Raw genomic sequence first — 27,962 nt, forward strand, 5'->3', positions numbered from 1 at the left:
GGGAGGATTTGCAAACTCCACATGGACAGTGATCCTGGGCCGGGATCGAACCTGGGTCCTCGGCGCCATGAGGCAGCAGTGCTAACCACTGTGCCACCATGCCACCCCCGATTTGGCAAATGTAATGCCATTGAATGTAAAGGAGAGATGCTTAGATTCCCTCTTGTTGGAGATGGCCATTGCCTGGCACTTATGTATTGTAAATGTTACTTGCCACTTATCAGCCAAAGCCTGAGTGTTGTCCAGATATTACTGCATATGGATATGGACTGCTTCAGTATCTGAGGAGCCACAAATGGTACTGAATATTGTAAATCATTCATGAATATCCGCAAGCCATTGTATGAAGTTTCTTAAATTTAAGTAGTTTCTTTGATTTCATAGCTTTTGAATTATTCAAAAATCAGATTGCTTAATAAATACTTTCAATAATGAATACATAAACCACAGTGAAAGTCAACCAACTGCTTTCCAATGAGCACCTGTGATCTTTTAGCACCAGGTTGTCTATCGTGCAAATGAATCAACAAGATTGTAAAGATATATTTAACTGCTGTTTTTATTGTAGTAAGTGAAGCACATGTACTCAATATTCAAGTTCTCATCTGGTTTTAAGTACACAAAGATTGTAAGAGTCCAGTGCATCTGAAAATTCTATCCCTTTTCTATCACAGTCACAGTTCTATAAGTACGTGAACTTAGGTAGTAGTAAGTTTAAACACCCATTGGTCGCTGAGGCAAGATTAAGCTAAAGAGCTCCATTTCATCCCAAAATTCTTTTCCTTTCCATCCGACAGCCTGAAATACACAAGATAAAATGGTTACTTAGAATAAAGTTAAATTAATTGACCAGGAATTGAAAGCTAGTCTCAGTAATGGTGATCATCGGGACTTCCGGTGGCGGCCATGGAGTGAGCGGTCGCACACAGGGCAGCTCTGGCTCGAAGGCGTCGATTTGAGCTCTTTTTTGACAGGAAAGTATAGCTGAAGGTGTGGAGGAGAAGTTACCCCCAGGAGTGGCATGTCTGCTGGTTACCAGACCCAGCAGAAGAAGGCAAAAGACCTGGCCAAGGAACTGGAGGAGACCTGTGGCACAGCAGCAGTTGGAATGATGGCGGAGGGGGAAGGGTTGTCACAAGTAGGAAAACCCCAGATGGAGCAGCTGATAGCGTTCATTAGAGGAGTTCCACCAGCAGCGAAAGGAGATGCAGGAAGATGTGTCGAAGGCCATTGAGGAAGTGGTACCACCCTTGAAAGGATTGATGGAGGGAGTCGAGAAGTGCTTGGAGGCACAGGGGTTGCAGATCCAGGAGGTGAAGGTGATGTCCAACCATAGTGATTGGGTGCTGGAGGTGAAGGTGGGGTTCCTGGGGGATCTTTGCAAGTTGCCAAGGGCAAACGTACAGGAGCAGGAGAACAGATCCAGAAGGCAGAACCTGCGTATCGTTGGCCTGCCTGAGGGTGTGGAAGGCACGAGTGCCATGAGATACGTCTCAAGGCTGCTGGCGGGGCTGGTAGCGGAGGGGGTGCTGGAAAAGGCCCTGGAGGTGGATAGGGCACACAGGTCCCTAAGGCAGAAGCCGAGAGCGGGGGAGCCGCTGCAGGCAGTGATTGTGAGGATCCATAAGTTTGAGGAGAAGGGCAAGATCCTGCGGTGGGCCAGGAAGAAGCGGAACTGCAAATGAGAGGGGGAACAGGGTCTGAATCTATCAGGACTTTGGAGTGGAGCTGGTGAAAAGGCGCACACCGTGTTCAACGAGGCCAAAACGGTTCTACACCAAAGGCAGATTCGGTTTAGGATACTGTAGCCGATAAATCTGTGGGTGACCTTTGAAGGCCGGGAGTACCATTTTGAAACCCCAGAGGACGCCAATGACTTCATTAGAGACCATAAACTGGGGGAGAAATGAACGTTGATAGGAGACAGAGGAACTGGAACAACAGAGTTTGGAAGATGTGGGTAGTTTAGGGGCCGGAGATGGGATGTTTTTCTTCTTGGGTGGGTGATTTTGTTGTTATGTATTTTTGCTGAGGGGCAATAAGTAAGTGGGCAGCTGCACCCCCCCCCCCCCTCTCCCTCCCTGCCATTTGTGGCATTTCTCTTTTTGGAGGGGGTGACCTGTGGTTTTGGATGTGTCTTTGTTTGTATGGGGAGGGTGAGGGTGGGGTCCACAGGAAGCTGCTTGCACAGACTAAAAAACATCATTGGATACTCTAAATTTTAGGGAAAAAAAGAGAGGAGTTGCAGGGGAGACACCCATGAAGGGGGTTATGGCGAAGTGGGAGGAAGAGCTGGGGGCGGCACTGGAGGAGGGATTGTGGGGTGAGGTCCTCTCGAGGGTAAACACCTTGACTTTATGTGCGAGGCTGTGGCTGATAAAGCTGAAGGTAGTGTACCGGGGGCACCTCACAAAGTCTCGGATGAGCCGGCTGTTCGAGTTGGTGGAGGATGTCTGTGAATGATGTGGGAGGGGCCCTGTGAACCATGTACATATGTTTTGGGCTTTCCTGAAGCTGAGAAGGTTTTGGAGGACGGTGTTCAGCACCATTTCGGGGGTTCTGCATGTGGATGTGGAGCCCGGTCCCCTCGAAGCCATATTCGGGGTGTCGGACTGGCCCGAGTTGCAGACGAGTGTGGGGACAGATGTGTTAGCCTTCACCTCACTGATCGCTCACAGGCTGGTCTTGTTGGGGTGGAGGTCGGCTTCTCCACCCTGTGCCTCGGCTTGGCGGGGGGGGGAACCTGCTGTAGTTTTTAACCCTAGAAAAGGTGACATTTGCTCTGAGGGGAGCGAGAGACGGGTTCTACAATAGTTGGGGTTTGTTCATTTCGCATTTTGGAGAGTTGGTTAATAATAATACTCGTTATTATATTTAAATTAACACTGCGATGAAGTTACTGTGAAAATCCCCTCGTCGCCACATTCCGGCACCTGTTCGGGTACACAGAGGCAGAATTCAGAATGTCCAATTCACCTAACAAGCAAGTCTTTCGGGACTTGTGGGAGGAAACCGGAGTGGCGGGAGGGTTACCATTCACTGCTGAGGGGAGGGGGGGTGGGGCTTAATGTGTTTTGGGGGGGGGGGGACGGCTTTATATTTGCTGTAAATTGTAAAAGTATTGAAAATTTGGAATAAAAATACTTCAAAAAAATGTGAATTCCAGTGGTTGACTATTCTTATTTCTATTAGGAACAGGAGCAGGCCATTCAGCCCGTCGAGCCTGCTCCACCATTCAATGTGATCATGGCTGATCGTTTTACCCACACTGATCCGATAATCCTTTTGTTATTGTGAATCAGAAATGTTAGAGATAAACAAAGTTTAAGCAAGCATGAATCCAGGGAAAAGCATGCAGTCCGATATCGAATTCCCATGGCTGGCCACCCATCCCCTCCCCTCACCACAAAGCAGCCCCCCAGGCCCGGATTTAGCACAGGGCTAAACGGCTGGCTTTGAAAGCGACCAAGGCAGGCCAGCAGCACGGCTCAATTCCCGTACCAGCCTCCCCGAACAGGCGCCGGAATGTGGCGACTAGGCGCTTTTCACAGTAACTTCATTTGAAGCCTACTTGTGACAATAAGCGATTTTCATTTCATTTCATTTCATTTCCTGCGAGGTGCACCATGAAAGGCTCAAGTTTGGTGACTGGAGAAGCATGGAGGGCCTGAGAGTAATATGCTGGACCTGCGAAATGGATGCAAATGGGTAAACCTCGACCCTGCTGCCATAGGTGGGGGATGGGGACTCCTGAGGGGGTAGGGTGTGATCGGTGGGGGGGGGGTGGGGGCGCTGAAGTGTTCCAGGTTGGGCGTCACCCCTGGACCTGAAGGGGTGTTGAGGGACTTTTCGTCTGTGAGGCCTTCAAGCCATCTTTAAATATTGTCGACCCATAACAGGGGCATCAACAGCTGCTGCCTGGGTGGCCTACCAAACACTTTAGGACCCCCGCTTCTCATAGGGTGAGGCATTGTCCGTCAGCTCGCCCCCTCCCCTCATTCCGCTCCTTTCCTCATTCACCTCCTTCCCCCTCATTCCCCTCATTCCACTCCCCTCATTCCACTCCTTCCCCCTATTCCACTCCTTCGCCCCCATTGCCCCTCCCCCTCCCCCTGACTACCGTGTTCCACCCTCCAAGGGTCTGTGTAACATCACCCCAGGGTGATGGTCCTGTGTAGGCACTGTCAGAGGGTCAATATACAAGGCAGCAGAGTGATGATCACTTGTCGTGAGGCAAACTCTGATGATCCTCAGTTTATGCCAAAGTCTGACTCCTGTCTTTCTGCACATTCACATTCTGCATCGGGGACATTTGATCTTTGACCACTGTGCCTATACGGTGGGGGAAGTGGAGGGCAACAGAGGATGGGGTTGCAAGCAGGCACGCTGTGAAGATTAACATGACAGAGGTTTCACGTGTATCAGGTGTAACATGTTTTAAGAGTGGCCATTCCCCCGAGCTACAGATAAATTTATTGCAGTGTTAATGTAAGCCTACTTGTGATACTAATGAAGATTATTATTATTAGTGACCACGCCTCCATTCCCATTCTGATATGTGTGTCCCCAGGATGCACATCAGAGTTGGCAGCTGCCTGCTGTGTTCTGCGCCTTGTAGCCTTTGATGCCCTTGGCAGACCTTGATGCCCTTGGCGGACATCCTCTTGAGGGTCTAGAGCTGGAGAGCCCTGGCTGACTTACTGGTGTCACTGGCATTGCCATGCCACTCTGTTCTACCTGCTGCTCTTAAGATGCGCCGCTGTCAGGAGTGGAGGCTTCGGAAGAACTGGAGACCCCCGTCGACTCCTTGGTGGCAGACCCTGGGTTAGCCTCCAGCACCTCCTCCTCCCGTAGGCCTCTGTGTCATCTGGCTTTGCTAGTCCTGGCACCTCCCCGTTGTCTGCACCGTGGTGTCAACGCCCTCAGTGGTACTCTTCAGTGTCTGGCCACGCTCTGCAGTGCTCTGGCAATGTTCACCTGCATCTGGAACATGTCCCTCAGCGACTGGTCGATGCTTTTCAGTGTCTTGGCAATGTTCACCTGCATTTGGGTCATATCCCTTATCGACTGGTGCATGCTGTCGGATCGCTCATCCATTGTCGCATAGACTGAGCCATGCCTTGGACACCATCACTCAAGACCTTGTGCTGCAGGTTTTCCACTGCAGTCGCCACCCTCGCAGTGTTGGTCTTGGTGTATTGCTGGTGTATTGTCAGCATCATCTCCTGCATCCGTAGCCATTGGGATCTGTAGCCAATTGGCTATGCACTCGCTGGAAAGTCGCTGACATCCCCTCCTGAATCTCACGGCCATGTTTTAGCACCCACATCGGTTCTCGGTTAGCCTTGCCCAGAAGCTTGGCATCTGACTGGGGCTCGGCTGCGTCCTGGGATCGAGCAGACCTCCGACTGCTGACTCCTTTGGATGTTCCTGCCTCCACCTGATGTGCGTCTGTGTGGTGCTCACCAAATTATGCCCCAGAAGCCTGTCCACTAATGTCATCCATCGAGGTGTGTGTCTCTGCGCTGGTGGAAGGTGGGGGTGATAACTGTGCGCCTTGATGGTGGTCTCCTCAGAGTTCTGCTTCAAGGTGGTCTCTTGGGTGGCAAAGGGGGAGGAGGGTCTCTGGATGATGGCCTGGCCCCATCAGATGGAGATCCTGCAAGACAATGGACATGTGGTCAGTGAGAGGGAAAGATCATTACGTCTGACATGAACAACTCAAATGAGGCAGGTCATCTGGGTGAAGGGGCAGCGGATCCTCACCTCTTATCACACAGGCCAACCTTGCTGTTGGTGACTGCTCTCCCCTCGGACAACCCAGTGATCTCCAGGGCCTGTTCCTCGTCGGGGGTGAGGACGCGGATCTCTAGTACTCCACCCCCTGTCTTGGCCCTTTCTCCCTTATTATTGGTTATCTTCTCCTGCAGGTACATAGAGAGGGCTTTGTGAGCCACGTGCTTGATGGATCGGGGGGAGGAGAGGTCTATGGCAGATGGCATGTGTGGGCACCGCAATTGGACATGAAAGGCTGTGCTGGTGGGTGCCGGGATGCTGATGAGTAATAGAACATAGAACATTACAACGCAGTACAGGCTCTTCGGCCCTCGATGTTGCGCCGACCTGTGAAACCACTCTAAAGCCCATCTACACTATTCCCTTATCGTCCATATGTCTATCCAATGACCATTTGAATGCCCTTAGTGTTGGTGAGTCCACTACTGTTGCAGGCAGGGCATTCCACACCCTTACTACTCTCTGAGTAAAGAACCTACCTCTGACATCTGTCCCATATCTATCTCCCCTCAATTTAAAGCTATGCCCCCTCGTGCTCGACATCACCATCCGAGGAAAAAGGCTCTCACTGGCCACCCTATCTAATCCTCTGATCATCTTGTATGCCTCAATTAAGTCACCTCTTAACCTTCTCTCTAACGAAAACAGCCTCAAGTCCCTCAGCCTTCCCTCATAAGATCTTCCCTCCATACCAGGCAACATTCTGGTAAATCTCCTCTGCACCCTTTCCATTGCTTCCACATCCTTCCTATAATGCAGCGACCAGAATTGCATGCAATACTCCAAATGCGGCCGCACCAGAGTTTTGTACAGCTGCAACATGACCTCATGGCTCCAAAACTCAATCCCTCTACCAGTAAAAGCTAACACACCATACGCCTTCTTAACAACCCTCTCAACCTGGGTGGCAACTTACAGGGATCTATGTACATGGACACCGAGATCTCTGCTCATCCACACTACCAAGAATCTTACCATTAGCCCAGTACTCTGTCTTCCTGTTATTCCTTCCAAAATGAATCACCTCACACTTTTCTGCATTAAACTCCATTTGCCACCTCTCAGCCCAGCGCTGCAGCTTATCTATGTCCCTCTGTAACTTGTAACATCCTTCCGCACTGTCCACAACTCCACCGACTTTAGTGTCAACTGCAAATTTACTCACCCATCCTTCTACGCCCTCCTCCAGGTCATTTATAAAAATGACAAACAGCAGTGGCCCCAAAACAGTTCCTTGTGGTACACCACTACTAGCTGGACTCCAGTCTGAACATTTCCCATCAACCACCACCCTTTGTCTTCTTCCAGCTAGCCAATTTCTGATCAAACTGCTAAATCACCCTGAATCCCATGCCTCCGTATTTTCTGCAATAGCCTACCGTGGGGAACCTTATCAAACGCTTTACTGAAATCCATATACACCACATCAACTGCTTTACCCTCATCCACCTGTTTGGTCACCTTCTCAAAGAACTCAATAAGGTTTGTGAGGCACAACCTACCCTTCACAAAACCGTGTTGACTATCTCTAATCAAGTTATTCCTTTCCAGATGATTATACATCCTATCTCTTATAAACCTTTCCAAGACTTTGCCCACAACAGAAGTAAGGCTCACTGGTCTATAGTTACCGGGGTTGTCTCTACTCCCTTTCTTGAACAATGGGACAACATTCGCTATCCTCCAGTCTTCTGGCACTATTCCTGTAGACAAAGATGACTTAAAGATCAAAGCCAAAGGCTCAGCAATCTCCTCCCTAGCTCCCCAGAGAATCCTAGAATAAATCCCATCCGGCCCAGGGGACTTATCTATTTTCCCACTTTCCAGAATTGCTAACACCCCCTCCTTATGAACCTCAAGCCCTTCTAGTCTAGTAGCCTGAATCTCAGTATTCTCCTCGCCAACATTGTCTTTTTCCTGTGTGAATACTGATGAAAAATACTCATTTAGCACCTCTCCTATCTCCTCGGACTCCACGCACAACTTCCCACTACTGTCCTTGACTGGCCCTACTCTTACCCTAGTCATTCTTTTATTCCTGACATATCTATAGAAAGCTTTAGGGTTATCCTTAATCCTACCTGCCAAAGACTTCTCATGTCCCCTCCTGGCTCTTCTTAGCTCTCTCTTTAGGTCCTTCCTAGCTAATTTGTAACTCTCGAGCGCCCTAACTGAACCTTCATGTCTCATCTTTACATAAGCCTCCTTCTTCCTCTTGACAAGTGTTTTGACTGCTTTAGTAAACCATGGTTCCCTTGCTCGACCACTTCCTCCCTGCCTGACCTGCGTGTTCAGCACGAACCGCTTAGCCATCCTCGGCTATGTGGTCCAGAACGGAGTTCTGGGGCCCGATCCCGACCACATGCGCCCCCTCATGGAGCTCCCCCTCCCCCACTGTCCCAAGGCCCTGAAACGCTGCCTGGGGTTCTTTTCATACTACGCCCAGTGGGTCCCAAACTATGCGGACAAGGCCCGCCCACTCATACAGTGCACCAATTTTCCCCTGACGGCCGAGGCTCAAAGGCCTTCACCCATATCAGAGCTGATATCGCCAAGGCCGTGATGCACGCAGTAGACAAGACACTGCCCTTTCAAGTGGAGAGCGACGCATCAGATGGGCAGATTAGGGCAGCACGGTAGCACAGTGGATAGCATTGTGGCTTCACAGCGCCAGGGTCCCAGGTTCAATTCCTCGCTGGGTCACTGTCTGTGTGGAGTCTGCACGTTCTCCCCGTGTCTGCGTGGGTTTCCTCCGGGTGCTCCGGTTTCCTCCCACAGTCCAAAGACGTGCAGGTTAGGTGGATTGGCTATGCTAAATTGCCCTTAATGTCCAAAAAAGGTTGGGAGGGATTATTGTGTTATGGGGATAGGGTGGAAGTGAGAGCTTAAGTGGGTCGGTGCAGACTCGATGGGCCGAATGGCCTCCTTCTGCACTGTATGTTCTATGTTCTATGTTCTATGTCGTCCTAGCCGCCACCCTCAATCAGGCAGGCAGACCCGTGGCATTCTTTTCCCGCACCCTTCATGCCTCAGAAATTCGGCACTCGTCCGTCGAAAAAGAGGCCCAGTCTATCGTTGAAGCTGTGCGGCATTGAAGGCATTACCTGGCCGGCAGGAGATTCACTCTCCTCACTGACCAACGTTCGGTAGCATTCATGTTCAACAACACGCAGCGGGGCAAGATCAAAAATGATAAAACTTGCGGTGGAGAATCGAGCTCTCCGCCTATAATTACGAGATTCTGTATCGCCCTGGCAAACTCAATGAGACCCCAGACACCCTATCCCGAGGTACATGTGCCAGCGCACAAGTAGACCGACTCCAGGCCCTGCACGACAGCCTTTATCACCCGGGAGTCACACGGGTGTACCATTTCATAAAGGCCCGCAATCTGCCCTACTCCGTCGAAGAAGTACGGACAATCACCAGGGACTGTCAGGTCTGTGTGGAGTGCAAACTGCACTTCTACCAGCCAGACCGTGCGCGCCTGATGAAGGCCTCCCGCCCCTTTGAACGCCTCAGCGTGGATTTCAAAGGGCCCCTTCCCTCCACCGACCATCACACGTATTTTCTCAGTGTGGTCGATGAGTACTCCAGATTCCTCTTCGCCATCCCATGCCCCGACATGACGTCTGCCACCGTCATCAAAGCCCTCAACACAATCTTCGCTCTGTTCGGTTTCCCCGCCTACATCCACAGTGACAGGGGATCCTCATTCATGAGTGATGAGCTGCGTCAGTTCCTGCTCAGCAGGGGTATCACCTCCAGCAGGACGACCAGCTATAACCCCCGGGGAAATGGACAGGTAGAGAGGGAGAACGGGACGGTCTGGAGGGCCATTCAACTGGCCCTATGGTCCAGGAACCTCCCGCTGGCAGGAGGTCCTCCCTGATGCACTACACTCCATTCGGTCACTACTGTGCACCGCCACTAACAACACACCCCATGAGCGTCTTTTTGCCTTCCCCGGGAAGTCCACATCTGGGGTGTCGCTCCCGACTTGGCTCGCAGTCCAGGACCCATCCTTCTCTGTCGGCACGTTCAACTCCACAAGGCGGACCCATTGGTGGAGAGGGTGCAGTTGCTCCATGCGAGCCCCAAGTATGCCTACGTGGTGTACCCCGACGGCCGCCAGGATACTGTCTCCCTCAGGGACCTGGCACCAGCAGGTTCCACACACACACACACCTCTGGCCCGTCTCCACCCCCCCCCCCTCCCCGGGCGCTCCCAGCAGCAACCCCCCCCCCCCCAGGACCATCCGTCCTCCCCCTGCCCATGCCCGAGGATGGAGAGGATTTCAGCACGCTCCCGGAGTCACCGAAGACCAGACCAGCATCGGCCTCGCCGCCACCACTGCGTCGCTCCCAGCGGCACATCAAGGCCCCGGACTTAAACCTCTAACTGGTTCACTCAACTTCAAAAGAAATGTGTTTTTTTCCGCAAATATTGTATATGTAAATTCAATTGCTGTATATTGCTCTCCACCACTCCCGCCGGAATCAATTTTAATAGGGGGTGAATGTGGTAAACCACTGTTACACCTATATTAGGTGATGTACGGTAGCACCTGTACTACAGGTACGGCGGTAGTCCCTGCCTGCTGGCTCCGCCCAGTAGGTGGAGTATAAATATGTGTGTCCTCCGTGCAGCAGCCATTTCTCCAGCTGAGCAATAAAGCCTCAGTTGTATTCAATTCTCATCTTTGTCCAATTGATCGTGCATCACCCTTAATGCCATGCACCCTTATCTTATGCAGCAGCCTTTTGTGTGGCACCTTGTCAAAAGCTTTCTGGAAATCCAGACATGCATACCACATGCATTGGCTCCCCGTTATCTACCGCACTGGTAATGTCCTCAAAAAATTCCACTAAATTAGTTAGGCACAACCTGCCTTTTATGAACCCATGCTGCGTCTGTCCAATGGGACAATTTCCATCCAGATGCCTCGCTATTTCTTCCTTGATGATAGATTCCAGCATCTTCCCTACTACCAAAGTTAAGCTAACTGGCCTATAATTACCCGCTTTCTGCCTACCTCCTTTTTTAAACAGTGGTGTCACATTTGCTATTTTCCAATCCGCCAGGACCAACCCAGAGTCTAGTGAATTTTGGTAAATTAAGTCATCTGTGAACTTTGATACATTTCACTTGGTCCACAACTCCAGATCATCTGTATAAATTGTAAACAATTGCGTCCCAAAACAGATCCCTGAGGCACACCACTAGTCACTGATCGCCAACTAGGAAAACATCCATACACCCATTTATCGCCACTCTTTGCATTCTGTTAGTTAACCAATCCTCTATCTATGCTAATACAGTGCCTGTAACGCCGTGCACCCTTATCTTATGCAACAACCTTTTGTGTGGCACCTTGTTTATTGCCTTCTGGAAATCCAGATACGCCACATCCACCGGTTTTCCGTTGTCCACCGCACTCATAATGTCCTCAAAGAATTCCAATAGTGTCCCATCTCACCTTAGCATGGTCAGCGCAGGCTTGGAGGGCTGAAGGGCCTCTTCCTGTGCTGTATTTTTCTTTGTTCTTTTGTTCCACAGCGCCCAGAAGCCTAGCCGGTCGGTATCACAAAAGCAAGGAGCAGGCCTGCGTGCTGCCATGCTTGTGAGTGGTGAAGGAGCACTTAAAACAGCTCCTCTTCTAGCAGTGAGCTGTTGAGGCATGAGTCTGGTGAATCAGATGGCAAGACAGCCAGTAATGGTGAGAAGCTCACGGGGGCTCATTTCCGGTACTAATCTCACCAGCGCAACCGTCGAGAAACACCCCGAAAATCGCACCGAAATGGCACTTATAAATGTTTCCATTAAATCGCACCCAAAGTCTTTAAATCGTTTGGAATGAGAGATGGCGCTGGTGACGTTAGGATTTATTACCCATTATTGCTCATGAGAAGGTGATGGCTGACCACCATCATCTGGAATACATCTTAGCAGCTTCCTAGGCCAGTTCAGAAGGTAACCATGAATCAATCACAATGCTGTGGCTCTGGAGTCATAAGTTGGTCAGTAAAGGCAAGGAGGGCAGATTTCCTGCTTAAAAGGACAAAAATGAGCCAATGGGTTTTTACAACAATCCAATATTTTGTTACAATATGAGCCTTTATTCGAGGTATTACTTAACTTAATTTATGTTCCCCAGTTGCCAAGGTGGGATTTGAACTCAAGTGTCAATTCATTAGTCCAGGGGGGGATTTTCCACCTCCCACTCCCCATCCCCCAGTATGTCTTCTGGCGGTGGAGGGGGCATGCCATTGACCAGTGGTCTTCCAGTCCCCCCCAGTGACTACGACCTTTTATATTGTCCGCTGTCCGTGCTGCCGTGAAGCCGCCACGGGGAGTCTCCATCAGCGGGACAGGAAGGTCCCACGTGCAGGAAGGTCCCACGTGCAGGAAGGGCTAGCAAAGTCAGCCCCAGGTCTCTTACTAGTTAAGCTACGTAACTACTATTTCAATCGGGATCCCCATTAAAGCCACCCCATGCTGCCGGGAAACCCGCGGGCGGGCAGTGGTTGCGCTGCCGGCAAGGCCAGAGAAACCGGCCACCAGCGAACGGCCAGAGAATTCCGGTCAATGAACGAACAGATCGGTCGAGGCCTAGCCTCGCCTACATGTGACTTCAGAAACAGCAATATTTGACTAACTCTTAACTGCCCCCTTGAAATGGCCTGGCAAGCCACTCAGTTTTATCAAATTGCTACAGAGACGTTGCAGTCCAAGAAGATGGCACGCCACTTCCTTTTTGTGGAGCAGGCTCGAGGAGTCGAGTGGCCGCCTGCTCCTAATTTGTATTTTCAAATGTTCTCAAGGGCAATTAGGAATGGGGCAATAAATGCTGCTTTGCCATTGATGTTCTCATCACACAAACTAATTTGAAAAAAATCACCTAATTTGATTTCAGTAGGAACGCCCTCTATAAATTCATATCCGATTAGAAAAATCATTGGTCTACACATACCTCTTCAATTATCTTGGGGATCTCATCAGGCCCTGTGTACATTGCGCTTAAGGTAAGGACTTTTCGGGTGTTCAGCTTTGCATCCTCTGCCATTCCCAGCAATATGTATGCCTTAGGTTTAGAAACTATTTCACAGCAACAGCAACAACAAAAAAAAGCAACATCAGCAATTAAGGAATCAACACATAAAATTTATTCACATCATCATACTTCTCTACTTATTTTTTATATAAAGCCATTTGAAATATATTCAATTGATACACCACTTAATTAACTCTCCCAAATTCCATAATTTCTTAGCCGCATTTTCATTCAGAATTTAAAAAAAGAAGAAATAATGAAGTCACAAGCTTACAAATCACTTTGTTCCAAATCACAATCGGAGTTCCGTGATGTCTGAAATGAGGAACAAGTTCTCTTGGTTCCTCAGCTTTTGACCTGTAAAAATTAAAGTATTTCATTTGCTTTCGATACTCCTTGTTATTTTGGGGGGAGAGACCAGCAATCGAGAGGGAAGAAGTGACAGATCTGAATTTGGGAGCAAGGAGAGAATGCCTATTGGGAGTGACAGAATGAGAACAGACTTTGGGAAGATAAGGGAGAGAGAGTTACCCGCCACAGGATTCCTAGCCTCTGACCTGTTCCTGTAGCCACAGCATTTGTATGGCTCGTTCAGTTTAAGTTTCTGGTCAGTGGTAACCCCAAGATGTTGCTCTCCCCTAACCACTTAGCAGTTACGTCATATTTAACCTATTTGTTTTTAATAAACTGTTCGAAAATCATTTCTGAGCACTTTTCATAGAATTTACAGTGCAGAAGGAGGCCATTCGGCCCATCGAGTCTGCAATGGCCCTTGGAAAGAGCACCCTACTTAAGCCCACGCTTCCAACCTATCCCCATAACCCCACCAAACCTCGAAGGGCAATTTATCATGGCCAATCCACCTAACCTGCACATCATTGGACTGTGGGAGGAAACCGGAGCACCCGGAAGAAACCTCTGCAGACACGGGGAGAATGTGCTGACTCCGTACAGACAGTGACCCAAGCCGGAGATCGAACCTGGGACCCTGGAGCTGTGAAGCAACTGTGCTAACCACTGTGCTACCGTGCTGCCCCTTTGGTAATGTAAGGCTCCCGGGCCAAAACCTCATATATCTTAATTAATCATCATGCTAGTCAGTAAACAAATATCAGAATTGTCAACAAATTAAGATAATACAACTTATTTATACAAATATCAAATTCCCAATTAGACCAATCCTGATCTAGTTTAATATCTAATATCGTCCCTATGTGAGGACGAGAAAGAAAGTGTGTAGGTGAGTAATTTGTACACCACCAGCCAGTTGGCCAGCACTATCCTGCTGCTACACATTTTCTGGGAGCCAGGGTAGTGGGTGGAAGAGCAACATGACCACAAGTGGCTGATAGTCAATTGAAGTATGTTTAAGGTTAATTATCAGATGGCAACTGGAATTTTACAGTTGACCTATGGGATCCCTGTAGCGACAGCATCATGGCAGCTGTGTTGAGGTGGCCACCTAGCAACAGATATGGGCTGGGGGGTGGGGGGGGGGGGGGGTGGGGGGGGGGGGGGGGGGGGATCTCTCCAGACAGACATGGAGGACTCTCCCGCCTGGTCTCACAGTTTTGCCTCTTCCTCTTTCAAATTTTTTTTCAGTTGCTGAGAGAGCAACTCAAGATGCAACAGCAGGCTCAAGCCCCTTCCATTCTCTGGGGCCTCCTATTGGACCGGTAGTTTCTGTCTGTGATCCTTAATTGAAGGGTGAGCATTGCTTCTGGCCACTAATTAGCCAAGCTGTTCCAGTACAGCTACAGCAGTGGCATCTACCCGTCAATGTGGAAAATTGCCCAGATATGTCCTGCAAGAAAATGCAAGGACCAATCCAATCCAGGCAATTCCCATCGCATCAGCCTGTTCTCGATTACCGTCAAAATTATGAAAGTTGTAATTGACAGTGTTATCAAACAGAACTAACCTGATGTGCAGTTTGGGTTACACCAGGGCCACTCAGCTCCTGACCTCATTACAATCTTGATCCAAACATGGAAGAAAATAACTTGGAGAAAAGAGCTGAACTCAAGGGGTGAGGTGACATCAAGCATTTGGCCAAGTGTGGCATTAAAGGTGCCTGAGCAACACTGGTACGTACAGCACATCGGAAGATGATTGTGGTTGTTGGAGGTCAATAATCTCTGTCCCAGAGCATCCTAGCAAATCTTGAGTCAATGAGAATTAGTGGGAAAACATTCCTCTGGTTGCAATCATACCAAGCACAAAGGAAGATGGTTGTGGTTGTTGGAGCCTATCACCTCAGTTCCAGGACATTACTGCAGGAGTTCCAACCATCTTCAGATGATTCATCAATGACCTTCCTTCCATCATACGGTCATAAGTGAGGATATTCACTGATGATTGCATGAGTTTTCGCACCATTTATGACGCCTTAGATACTGAAGCAGTCCATGTCCAAATGAGCAAGTACTGAACAATATCTAGGCTTGGGCTGACAAGTGGCAAGTAATATTCACACCACACAATGCATCAAGAGAGAAACTTGACATTCAATGGCATTACCATAGCTGAACTCCCAATATAAATATCCTGGGGGTTACAATTAACCAGAAATTGAACTGGACTAGCCCTATAAATACTGTGTCTACCAGAACAGGTTAGAAGCTGGCAATCCTCTGGCAAGTAACTCACCTCCTGACTCACCAAAGCCTGTCTACCGTTTACAAAGCACAAGTCAGAAATGTAATGGGATGCTCTACACTTGCCTGAATGAGTGCAACTCCAACAGCACTCAGGAAATTTGACACCATTCAGGACAAAGAGGCCGCTTGATTGACACGCCACCCACAAATATTCACTCCTTCCACCACCGACGCAGAGTGGCAGCAGTGTCTACTATCTACAAGATGCGCTGCAGAAACCCCTCCAGACTTCTAGATAGCACAGGAGAGGCAGTGGCATAGTGGTATTGTCACTGGACTACTAACCTAGACACCCGCGAAACCAGGTTCAAATCCAGCCACGGCAGATGGTGGAATTTCAATTCAATGAAAACCCTGGAATTAAAAGTCTAATGATGATCATGAAACCATTGTCAACTGTCGGAAAAACCCATCTGGTTCGCTAATGTCCGTTAGGGAAGGTGTGAGTTGTAGCAAACTCATCAAAGGACCAAAATGAACTGGACATGTTGGAACAGGACATTCCATTTTAAATGGGCAGATCAGACAGACAACCGAATCAAGACAAACAGGCCATGAGTCATTAAGCAGCCCAATCTCATTCAGAGACCAGGGGCAGTTGAAATGCAAATCACTTGCGGCCCCGGCCAGAAAGACTCACAATACCTTAATGAGATAACGATTAAAGTTGTCTCAAGTGACCATTGTCAAGAGACCAGCAGAAACCAGAGACATTGCAAGCTTTTGTAAGGGCACTGATTAAAATCAAATTACATTCTGACACCTTTTGATTGGGGAACTTGATCACTTCCATTCTGTCAACAATCAGAAAGGCTTCCTTTGTCCTGGAACTCAGCTGTGGGAGGGTCAGTGTTTGACCCATTCATGGTTTTGCCCTTAAAAAGTCAAGCCTGAGGAACTGTTGAAGAACTCTACTCTCTTGCCTGACACACACTTTGCCTGGCTGAAAACACACCATGAGAACCGGAGGAACAGCAGCCGCAACGACCGGCTAGCTTGGAAGAAGATCTAAAGAAATCTGTGCCAACGTTTTCTTAACTATCCTGTCCCTGGAGCAGTGAGTATTTTCCTCCAGCTCACAGAAAACTCCCAATTAGTATAGCTTGTTGTGGTTTGGGGTGGGTGAGTGAATATATCTGTGTATCTGTGTTTGCGTCACTAAAGGAAATCTGTGTAAGCTGTAAGAATTTTTGATTTGCCATTTTGTCTCTTGTTTTACACGTAGTATTTCATAATCGGTGTTTGTGTGTGTGGGTTAATCCGAGTTGCAGAAGAGTTAATTTCTCTTGAATAAATCAATTACTTAAAAACTACCATTATTGTGGTCTCACCTTCCTTTCACTGTCCGCTCTGGTTAAGTCACAATAATTGCCAGGACATAATCCCGTAGTCAAGGACCGGAAAAGGGAATCTGAGGGCTTCGGGCACGCTCACTCAAGAGAGGCTATTGGTCAGGAATAAACAGTGGTCCCTCTTTCTCTCTCTCTTGTGAAGTTGCACTAGTGGGGCGCTTCCGGGTGACATTTCACCATCACAGGAGAGAGACTCACACAGGTGTAGGTGGCAGTCAAGGTAACTGGTGTGGCAGAAGGACAACATCACTGGTTAGGTATAAATAGTGAGACTTGTCCCCTCTCTCTTGTGAAGCTGTCCCAGTGCGACACTTCCGGGTTGTGGTTTTAACACCTGCAGGAGAGAGACTCCCACAGTTATCTGTGACACCCAATACCAGCCTGTTGCGGAGTAAAGGAAACCCTTTTCGTTACAATGGCGACCACGAAGGGACGACGGTGGACTGGAATTTGTGGCTTACCAGAGGGGGTGAGAGAAAGGAGTAAAATGGAAGCGAGGATTTCCTCCTATTTATTCAAGAAAATTAATCTCACAAAACCATGGGTATTAGCTCTCACAGGAGCAGAGCAGCCAGTTCAGGCTGCAAGGGAATGGACAGAGAGTAAGAGCCATCATAAAAACCAGGAAAAGGCAGTCTGGCTAGTATGCTTGTCCGAACAGGTAGCAAAAATGGAAAAGCAAATTATTGAGTTGGAGAGCCAACTTAAGGTAGTACAGAGAAATGCTGAGGAAAGCGCTAGGGCAGAGGAAAGGCTCTATGAGGAGTTGTATGAAGCCAAACAGTTCATTCAGCAGGTGAATGAGTCTAACCGGAATACCCAGGAGTACCTCCAATGCCAAGTAACAGAGGCAAAAAAGAGGGAGAGAAATTTCCAAGAAGTCATGTACAGGGTACCCAAAGGTACAGAGAATTAGAGGGGAAATTTAAAGATATCCGGGCAGCGTACAGGGTGGCCTGTAGTGAGCTGGGTGGGAGCAACCACAGACCTTGTCAGCTGAGGATCAAAAATCTGGAAGAGGCTCTGTCCCAGGCAAGGGGACGGATCTGCCTGATAGGACCGGGAGGGACCCCAGGAGATAGCGGGCTTCAAGCAACAGACGATTCCCCAGGGGCAAGGGGGGTTAGACCGCCTCCTGAGGCGCCGGTAATGTGTCCGGGTCGGCAGGTGGGGTTTGGGCTGTCCAGGGAGGGACAGGTCCAAGGGGGGTCCGTAGAGCACCCTCGGTTAGCGGCGTCTGCGCCATGTGTAGCACACCAGGGGGTAGGGTTACCGATCATGGTGGGAGAGCCGGAGGTGGGAGAATTAGAGGGACAGCAGGCCCAGGTAGGGCAGATGTGCCCGGTAAGACAGCGCAAGTATGGTGCCCCAGTGGGACAGGCAGACAGGGGACCGCTAGAAAGTGACATTATCATTCCCCACGGGACGCACACACTAAGGGGAATGGTGACCCACATCCCAAAATTGTCTAGGACTGGGGACCCCTCGTTACACTTTATGGAGGTGCAGCAGGCAGCTGATATAAATGACTGGGATGCGGTGGAAAGGGTAAAGTTGCTGCTGATGACTTTGGACTCCTATCTGTGCAAGGCAATGACCTCCCGGGAAGAGGGAAGACCTGCAACAGTGGCGGCAGTGCCTACTGCTGTTTTAGAGGCCATGGGATTAAATCAGGGTAGCCCATTTATGAGGGTGAGGGAGATGAAACAACAGGTAGCAGAGTCCCCAGACATGTTCGAAGACAGGCGTGGACAGTATACGAGGGAGCGTGCGGGGCCCCCCTCGATAGGCAGAATTTAGATGGGAGGGCAGCCCACTGGCTTAAAACACCAATGGCTAACTGTCTCCCCAGGATTAGAGCCAAGGCAGAATATTGGTTTGACCCACAAGACCCAAATCTCAGGGAAGATGAGGTGATCCGTAAGCTCACCCTGGCATACCAGAATGGGGAAAGGGATGAGGAAAAGACCTCCAAGGGAAGGGAGTGGAAACAGGAAGGCAGCAGAATCCCAGACAAAAGGTCGGGGTGCTATGGATGTGGGAAACCCGGACACTTCAATAGGGATTGTAAGAGCCCAAACAAGCAAGTTGAGGAGAGGGCTCCTGCAGTGATAACCCCAACGCCACCGTTAGGGGAACCGGGATTGGGGATGATAAATCTGAAAGATTTATTATCATATTTACAATCTAAAGCCATAGAATCAGGACAGGTGGCCATGGCAACAGGCCAGGGTGCACCAGTATCCATACCTCAGACACCCTTATGACTGCCCTTGAAACAGCCCACTTATCTGTGCCCACCAGAATCTGACCCGTGTGGGATCCCCCAGCTAGAGGTGCAGGATGTAGTAGGGAGTCACTTGCTGGACACAGGTGCCTCCAGCACATAGTCCATACGGACAATCCCCAAGCATCCCCTCTCAAGGCAGCCCAAGGGTTAAATGAGAATTTTAAAGGGACAGTAGTGCAGGCTGCAAGCCTGAGTGAAGGGTTTAAGGAGACAGTGTTGAGGGCGGTAAGCCTGTGTGAGGACACTGACTCCAGCCTTCCACAGGCAGGTAAAGTAAACTGCCTCAGGGAGACAGAAATGGCAGAAGGAGAGGAGATGGAGGTGTCATCTCTGGCGTGGGAACCCCCAGTCAGGCGAAAGAGTAGCAGGGTCTCAAAACCCACAGTCAGGTGGTCCCCATCACTAATGACACCTGGGATCAGGGCCAGAAACAAGAGGGCCCGCAATGAAGGGGGGTCAGCTTGGGCAGGGAGCCCAGGGGACCCCGAGATCCGATAGCAGAGGAAGAAAGGGGCAGGCAGACCTCCCAGAGAGAAGAGTTCTGGCTAGCGCAGCTCGGCCAGCCAGATGAGTGGCCTCACCTAAGTGAAGGCAGGTTTTAAGCTGGCCACCTGAAGACGGGTGGCATTGTACATAGTATTTGGCTTTGGGTTTTTCCCTCACCCCCCAGAGGGAGGTTTTGTAGTGTAAAATATGTTTGTAATGTGTGGAAATTAGTTTAAACGGGATTTTATTCTTCAAAGCGGTAGCTGCTGCTGCAGCCTGAATAAAATTCATGCACTTTAAGTCAGGGTGTGTTTTCGGAAGGGTAGGTAGTACTGTAGAGGCAAGGATGTGTTGTGTCTGTTTTACAGATGGGGCACCCGACGATGTGGATCTTGATGGCGATGGGCATACAGGTGTGTGCCGGGCGACGAGGGGACACAGAGGAGTCCCTGGTCTACGGGTGCTCTGGGGCCAGGGCACCCCTTGTAACAACCGGACAGGCGAACCCGGTAGCGGACGGCCAGGCCAGCTAGTCCCATGAGGGAAGATGGCCTGGATGGCTGGGGTCAAACTCAACCAGATTCTCCAGCCACAGGAGCTTTGAATACGGAGAAGTATCAGTCACGTGTGCAGAAATTAAAGTGGTTCCTTTTGGGAGATAGTGGTGGCTCAGGAAGCTGGGCTCGGTCATGAGGGATCGATCCTCGGACTGGGAAAGACTGGACAATGACACCTACCAGACCATCACGGGGTCACCAGGAGGGGTCACTGTATGTTGGGAGAAATGGTGGGCATATGACCAGGGGTTATATTTGTGTTTATGAGGGTCTGCCAAGGTGTGTCCCGAAGGGGCAGCAATTACCTTTGTGAGGTGGTGGCAGGACCCCGGGAACGGGATAAATTGGGATCGCAGTGGGGAAGCATGTGTAGCTCCCAGGGTAGGGATGGCAGTGAAAGCCACTGAACTGCTGGTTCAGGTGAAGAAGCCCCTACCCACAGCCCAACCGATCGACCCTCACAGCTGTCCAACCACCACCCAGGGGCCCAGGAATGGGTTAGTACTCAGTCCCACAGAAAAGCTGCTGTATCAGGGGTACATTACGCTGTGGCTTCAGTGGTTTTAAACCTGACAGAGGTACGGTTACCTGCATGGTGGCCTCGGGAAACAGAACTACTGTACCAAGCCCCTTCTGAAAGATATGTTTCAAAAGTTTTATAATCTGGATTTCGGGGATGTAAATATTAATCAATTGTATAAACAGGAGAATGTTTTTACTCTGGGACCAGGGGGACACCGGCGAGGGCTGGTCAATGACGGCTTCGCAGCATTTAATACTGAAACATCAATTGTCAATAGCCTGGACAATGTAGAATTGTCTCTACAAATGAACGATTTAAAGAGCCAGCGCAGGAAGATTTTGGGGGATGAAAATGCTGTGGTCGGGTCGGGGTTACACGAGGAGGTGGTAATGACTCTACATTTAAAAGAAATTATAGCACAATTGGAGACACATGCCAAAACTATAAACGCTTTAATTAGAGAGGATCGGAATGCATCCGATCAGGCTGCACAAAATGAGGTGTGTGGGCTCTATGGGGCTTGGTTGCTGGGAGAGGGGAGGAACAATCTGGAGGATTTGCGACAAGAACAAAGAATAAAGAACAAAGAAAAGTACAGCACAGGAACAGGCCCTTTGGCCCTCCAAGCCCGTGCCGACCATGCTGCTCGACTAAACTACAATCTTCTACACTTCCTGGGTCCGTATCCCTCTATTCCCATCCTATTCATGTATTTGTCAAGATGCCCCTTAAATGTCACTATCGTCCCTGCTTCCACCACCTCCTCCTGCAGCGAGTACCAGGCACCCACTACCCTCTGTGTAAAAATCTTGCCTCGTACATCTACTCTAAACCTTGCCCCTCGCACCTTAAACCTATGCCCCCTAGTAATTGACCCCTCTATCCTGGGGAAAAGCCTATCCACTCTGTCTATGCCCCTCATAATTTTGTAGACCTCTATCAGGTTGCCCCTCAAACTCCGTCGTTCCAGTGAGAACAAACCGAGTTTATTCAACCGCTCCTCATAGCTAATGCCCTCCATACCAGGCAACATTCTGGTAAATCTCTTCTCCACCCTCTCTAAAGCCTCCACATCCTTCTGAATGAAAATTGCTTATTGTCACAAGTAGGCTTCAAATGAAGTTACTGTGAAAAGCCCCTAGTCACCACATTCCGGCGCCTGTTCGGGGAGGATGTTACGGGAATTGAACCGTGCTGCTGGCCTGCCTTGGTCTGCTTTCAAAGCCAGTGATTTAGCCCTGTGCTAAACAGCCCCTGGTAGCGTAACAGCTACCAGAAACATGGTACCAGAAACAGCCTTCTGGTAGTGTGGCGACCAGAATTGAACACTATCCTCCAAGTGTGGCCTAACTAAGGTTCTATCCAGCTGCAACATGACTTGCCAATTCTTATACTCAATGCCCCGGCCAATGAAGGCAAGCATGCCGTATGTCTTCTTGACTACCTTCTCCACCTGTGTTGCCCCTTTCAGTGACCTGTGGACCTGTACACCGAGATCTCTCTGACTTTCAATACTCTTGAGGGTTCTACCATTCACTGTATATTCCCTACCTGCATTAGACCTTCCAAAATGCATTACCTCACATTTGTCCGGATTAAACTCCATCTGCCATCTCTCCGCCCAAGTCTCCAAGCAATCTAAATCCTGCTGTATCCTCCGACAGTCCTCATCGCTATCCGCAATTCCACCAACCTTTGTGTTGTCTGCAAACTTACTAATCAGACCAGTTACATTTTCCTCCAAATCATTTATATATACTACAAACAGCAAAGGTCCCAGCACTGATCCTTGCGGAACACCACTAGTCACAGCCCTCCAATTAGAAAAGCATCCTTCCATTGCTACTCTCTGCCTTCTATGACCTAGCCAGTTCTGTATCCGCCTTGCCAGCTCACCCCTGATCCCGTGTGATTTCACCTTTTGTAGCAGTCTACCATGAGGGACCTTGTCAAAGGCCTCACTGAATTCCATATAGACACCATCCACTGCCCTACCTGCATCAATCATCTTTGTGACCTCTTCGCAAAACTCTAACAAGTTAGTGAGACAAGACCTCCCCTTCACAAAACCATGCTGCTCTCACTAATATGGCCATTTGCTTCCAAACGGGATTAGATCCTGTCTCGAAGGATTCTCTCCAGTAATTTCCCTACCACTGACGTAAGGCACACCGGCCTGTAGTTCCCTGGATTATCCTTGCTACCCTTTTTAAACAGAGGAACAACATTGGCTATTCTCCAGTCCTCTGGGACATCACCTGAAGACAGTGAGGATCCAAAGATTTCTGTCAAGGCCTCAGCAATTTCCTCTCTAGCCTCCTTCAATAGATCCCATCAGGCCCTGGGGACTTATCTACCGTAATATTTTTCAAGACGCCCAACACCTCGTCTTTTTGGATCTCAATGTGACCCAGGCTACACCCTTCTCCAGACTCAACATCCACCAATTCCTTCTCTTTGGTGAATACTTATGCAAAGTATTAATTTAGTACCTCGCCCATTTCCACTGGCTTCACACATAGATTCCCTTGCCTATCCTTCAGTGGGCCAACCCTTTCCCTGGCTACCCTCTTGCTTATCCATCAGGTCCCCTCATGGATAAGCAACCAGCACCTAGCAGCGCTACACCCTTATAACAGCACATGAGTCCCTGGCAACTTCGTGTAGCCTCAGAAGCCTACCCAGTACCTGTGGACTGTGGGACGTCCAACCACACAATCATGGGGGTAGTTGTGAGAATCCCTGTGATGGGAACCTCTGCCCAACCAGCCCCTCTGTACCGAGTGGAGAATGTGGGAGTCATTCATGGGGGTATACATGTTCATTACAGGGAGGTCCCACCCTATGTGATTGTGTGGGAGCACACTGTGACAGGCACTGACCTTTCGGGTTGTCGGAGCAGGGGAGCACAAGTGATCTTGTGTCCCCAGCACATGAACGCCTATGCTAGACCTCAGTGCGGGTTCAGTACTGCTGGGGCAGAGCCTATAAACTGCACCATGGAAGCCATGTCCACTAGCCATGTCCCTCCACAGGTGGCATACATCGGGGGTGGGACATACTGTGTTACCACCAATGCCCAGCGGTATCAGCGCGGACCACAGCAGTGGTGCCCGATATCGCACAGCAGCTTCTGTTTTAAACCCAGGGCGGAAGTTCATGTAGCACATCAGCGAATCGTACCCATCCCAGAACCGTCCTCTGTTCACCTTTTGGTACAGGAGAATTTTACTAACTTGCAGGACCATGTTGCCCACTTTGGGTATGATATTCCCCCTGTGAAGCAGAAGCTCCAGCAACTGCTGGCGGCAGTTGAGCTGTCTCACAAACATTTCTACATTTTAGAACAGAAAACAGTAGATATTGCGAAGGACATAGCAAATATTAAAACCCCAGACTGGTGGGATTTGGAGGCATGGGTGGTCGTCCCAGCCTGGATCCGTATAACCTCGCATATCTTGATAATTTGCCAATTGTTAATTGTGGTGTATCTACTGGTGACAAACTGCAGACTTAAGCGACAGAGGAAGACAGCCAAACTCCAAAAGATGATAAACCGGACAGCACAGAAAGCTCAACGGACAGGATCACTACTGGAGTGAATAAAATTGTAAATGCCTTGCAGGCGAACCATGTCAATATTAAAGCATCCACCTGCCATTGTAACTCGCGGGCATCACCCTGTAGTAAAAACTGTCCTGCATAAATGTATGTACAATTATCTGGGGAATGTTGTTTGATGCATTTGTTCGTTTTTTTGTTCCACTTTAGTTTCGAAGTAAGGGGATAATGGGACTATGGTTTTCTGAGACTGATGGAGTTTGCACACCGTCTCTGGGTAATACAGTCTGATCGGGATCTGACTGTATCAAAGGGGCTTCTGTAAGTTGTAGCAAACTCATCAAAGGACCAAAATGAAATGGATATGTTGGAACAGGACATTCCATTTTAAATGGGCAGATCAGGCAGACAACTGAATCAAGACAAACAGGCCATGAGTCATGAAGCAGCCCAATCTCATTCAGAGACCAGGGGCAGTTGAAATGCAAACCACTTGCGGCCCCAGCCAGAAAGACTCACAATACCTTAATGGGATCACAATTAAAGTTATCTCCAGCGACCATTGTCAAGAGACATGGGGCAATTGAAATGCAAATCACTTATTGCCCCGGCCAGACGGAAGCACAATACCTTAATGAGATAACGATTAAAGTTGTCTCAAGTGACCATTGTCAAGAGACCAGCAGAAACCAGAGACATTGCAAGCTTTTGTAAGGGCACTGATTAAAATCAAATTACATTATGACACCTTTTGATTGGGGAACTTGATCACTTCCATTCTGTCAACAATCAGAAAGGCTTCCTTTGTCCTGGAACTCACCTGTAGAGGGTTTGACCCATTCATGGTTTTGCCCTTAAAAAGTCAAGTCTGAGGAACTGTTGAAGAATTCTACTCTCTTGCCTGACACACGCTTCACCTGGCTGAAAACACACCATGAGAACCGGAGGAACAACAGCCGCAAGGACCGGCCAGCTTGGAAGAAGATCTAAAGAAATCTGTGCCAATGTTTTTTTAACTATCCTGTTACTGGAGCGGTGTGTATTTTCCTCCAGCTCACAGAAAACTCCCAATTAGTATAGCTTGTTGAGGATTGGGGTGGTTGAGTGAATATATCTGGGTATCTGTGTTTGCGTCGCTAAAGTAAATCTGTGTAAGCTGTAAGAATTTTCGATGTGCCGTTTAGTCTCTTGTTTTACACATAGTATTTCATAATCGGTGTTTGTGTTTGTGGGTTAATCCGAGTTGCAGAAGACTTAATTTCTCTTGAATAAATCAATTATTTTAAAACTACCATAATTGTGGTCTCGCCTTCCTTTCACTGTCCGCTCTGGTCAAGTCACAATAATTGCCAGGACATAATCCTGTAGTCAAGGACCGGAAAAGGGAATCTGAGCGCTTCAAACACGCTCACTCAAGAGAGGCTACTGGTCAAGAATAAACAGTGGTCCCTCTTTCTCTCTCTCTTGTAAAGTTGCACTAGTGGGGCGCTTCTGGGTGACATTTCACCATCACAGGAGAGAGACTCACACAGGTGTAGGTGGCAGTCAAGGTAACTGGTGTGGCATATGGACAACATCACTGGTTAGGTATAAATAGTGAGACTTGTCCCCTCTCTCTTGTGAAGCTGTCCCAGTGCGACACTTCCGGGCTGTGGTTTTAACATCTACAGGAGAGAGACACCCACAGTTATCTGTGACACCCAATACCAGCCTGTTGCGGAGTATAGGAAACCCTTATCGTTACAAAGGAAATCTGCCATCCTCACCTGGTCTGGCCTACATGTGACTTCATTTCCACAGCAATGTGGTTGACTCTTAAAATGCCACTCAGTTCGAGGGCAATTAGGGATGGACACAAATGCTGGCCTTGCCTGCGATGCCCACATCCTATGAAAGAATAAAGCAAGAGGAAAAGGAAATAATCTTTGCAAACACACAACTGCTACCAGAAGGACAAGGTCAGCAGGCACATGGGGCGGAATTTTCTCCCCCACCCCCTCCATCAATGGCTGCTCCCTCATCACTGTCTAATCTCCACCTTCAAAGGCCTTGTTGCTCTCCCCCACCTTCACCACACATTATAGGAACTCCCACCCCCTAAATTTGGCTCCCAGAGGATCCATTCCTGGCACTGCTCCAGCACAGGTAGGCACAGGCTGTGGTTGGCAGTGTCATGGGGCAATGCCAACCTGTGCCAGGACGCATTGTCTAAGGCCATAATTACCTTTATATCCCCAGGGAAATCGCCTCAATTGATTTGCGCCTTCACATACCTGTTGTAAACGGTGTGAATATTAAGTGAGGGGGGGGAATCGTGTCATGGGCTCATTAATTATTTTAAAATATATTTAAATGTATTACAATGTGGTTCTTGCCCTTTATGGGCAGGAATCTCATTATGTCATTGGCAAGGGGCGTGGAAAATGGGGTCTGCAATCTTGGTTTCCCGATTTTCATGAGATTTCACACCCGCTTCGCCGTTCTCACTCAAAATTGCCTCCATGGGAACGCCACCACCAAGCCACTCACCATCCTGATGCAGAAATATATTGCTCTTCCTTCACTGTTGCTGGGTCAAAATCCTGGAATTTCCAACCTATCAGCACTGTGGGTGTACCTACACCACAGGGACTGCAGCCATTCAAGAAGGCTCACCAGCACCTTCTCACTGGCAATTAGGGATGGGCAATAATACTGGCCTAGCCAGCATTGCCTACATCCCACGAATGAATAAAAAAATAGAAAATTATTGCAGGACTCGACAGGGTAGACACAGGAAGGATGCTTCCTCTGTCTGGGAGGGGTCTAAAATCGAGGGGGCACAGTCACAGCATAAGAGGCAGGCCATTTAGGACTGAGGTGAAGAGGAAATTCTTCACTCAGAGGCTGGTGAATCTTTCAAAATCTCCAACCCTGGGGGCAGGTCGTTGTGGAGGCTCAGACATTGAGTATGTTCAATTCAGCGATCGGTAAATTTCCAGATATTAAAGGTACCAAGGGATAGTGTGGGAAAATGGCACTGACGTGGAAGATCTGCCATGATCTAGTTGAAGAGTGGAGCTTGCCCGAGGGGCGAAATGGCCAACTCCTGCTCTTAATTCCTAAAAGGTCTCCCACTTAAGATGGAGATGAGACTTTTGCTCCCAGAGGATCGTTAATCTGTGGAATCCTCTTCCTCAGGGAGCCGTGGAAGCTGGGTCACTGAATTTTTTTTTAGGATGAGTTAGATAGATTCTTGGTTAACGAAGAAGCCAAAGAAATAGGGTAAGACAGGAAAGTCAAGTATGGCAATAATTAGATCAGCCATGATTTTACCAAATGGCTAGGCAGGCTCGGGGGGCCAAATGACCCACTCCTGTTCCTAACTTGCAATGTTTGTATGTCCACCTGAGAGGACAGACAGGGCCTTTCTTTAATTTCTCATCTGAAAATAGTACCTTTGGCAATGTAGCCCTTCCTCAGTATTGCACTGGAGCACCAGCCATCATTTTTATGTTCAAGTCCTGCAATGTGACAGGAACCTGCAACCTTATGATTCACAGGCCAGTGTGCTACCCACTGATAAGAAATGACATCCAAAGATGCTTTTAAAAATGGTGTAGATTTACCACATAGTATTCAGCCAGACTAATTATAATTAACAAACAATTGCAATTCATGAGTATGTTTGCTTAAGTTAGCT

At 48.9% G+C, this 27,962-nt stretch overlaps 1 protein-coding gene across 1 annotated transcript in view; it reads right to left on the bottom strand.

Moving 5' to 3' along the window:
• Positions 1–541: 541 nt before the first annotated feature.
• The window catches only part of LOC140429985 (ufm1-specific protease 2-like), a 107,142-nt gene continuing 79,721 nt past the window's right edge, over positions 542–27,962 (bottom strand). Inside the window, exons 10-12 of the mRNA XM_072517561.1 lie at positions 13,126–13,208; positions 12,771–12,895; positions 542–798 (exon numbers count right to left, since the gene is read on the bottom strand). Of these exons, the coding sequence (XP_072373662.1) occupies positions 715–798; positions 12,771–12,895; positions 13,126–13,208 (292 nt within the window). The 3' untranslated portion in view covers positions 542–714. The remainder of the gene's footprint in view (positions 799–12,770; positions 12,896–13,125; positions 13,209–27,962) is intronic.

Source organism: Scyliorhinus torazame, chromosome 9 (assembly GCF_047496885.1).
Source record: "Scyliorhinus torazame isolate Kashiwa2021f chromosome 9, sScyTor2.1, whole genome shotgun sequence".
In the NCBI taxonomy this organism is placed as follows: Eukaryota; Metazoa; Chordata; class Chondrichthyes; order Carcharhiniformes; family Scyliorhinidae; genus Scyliorhinus; species Scyliorhinus torazame.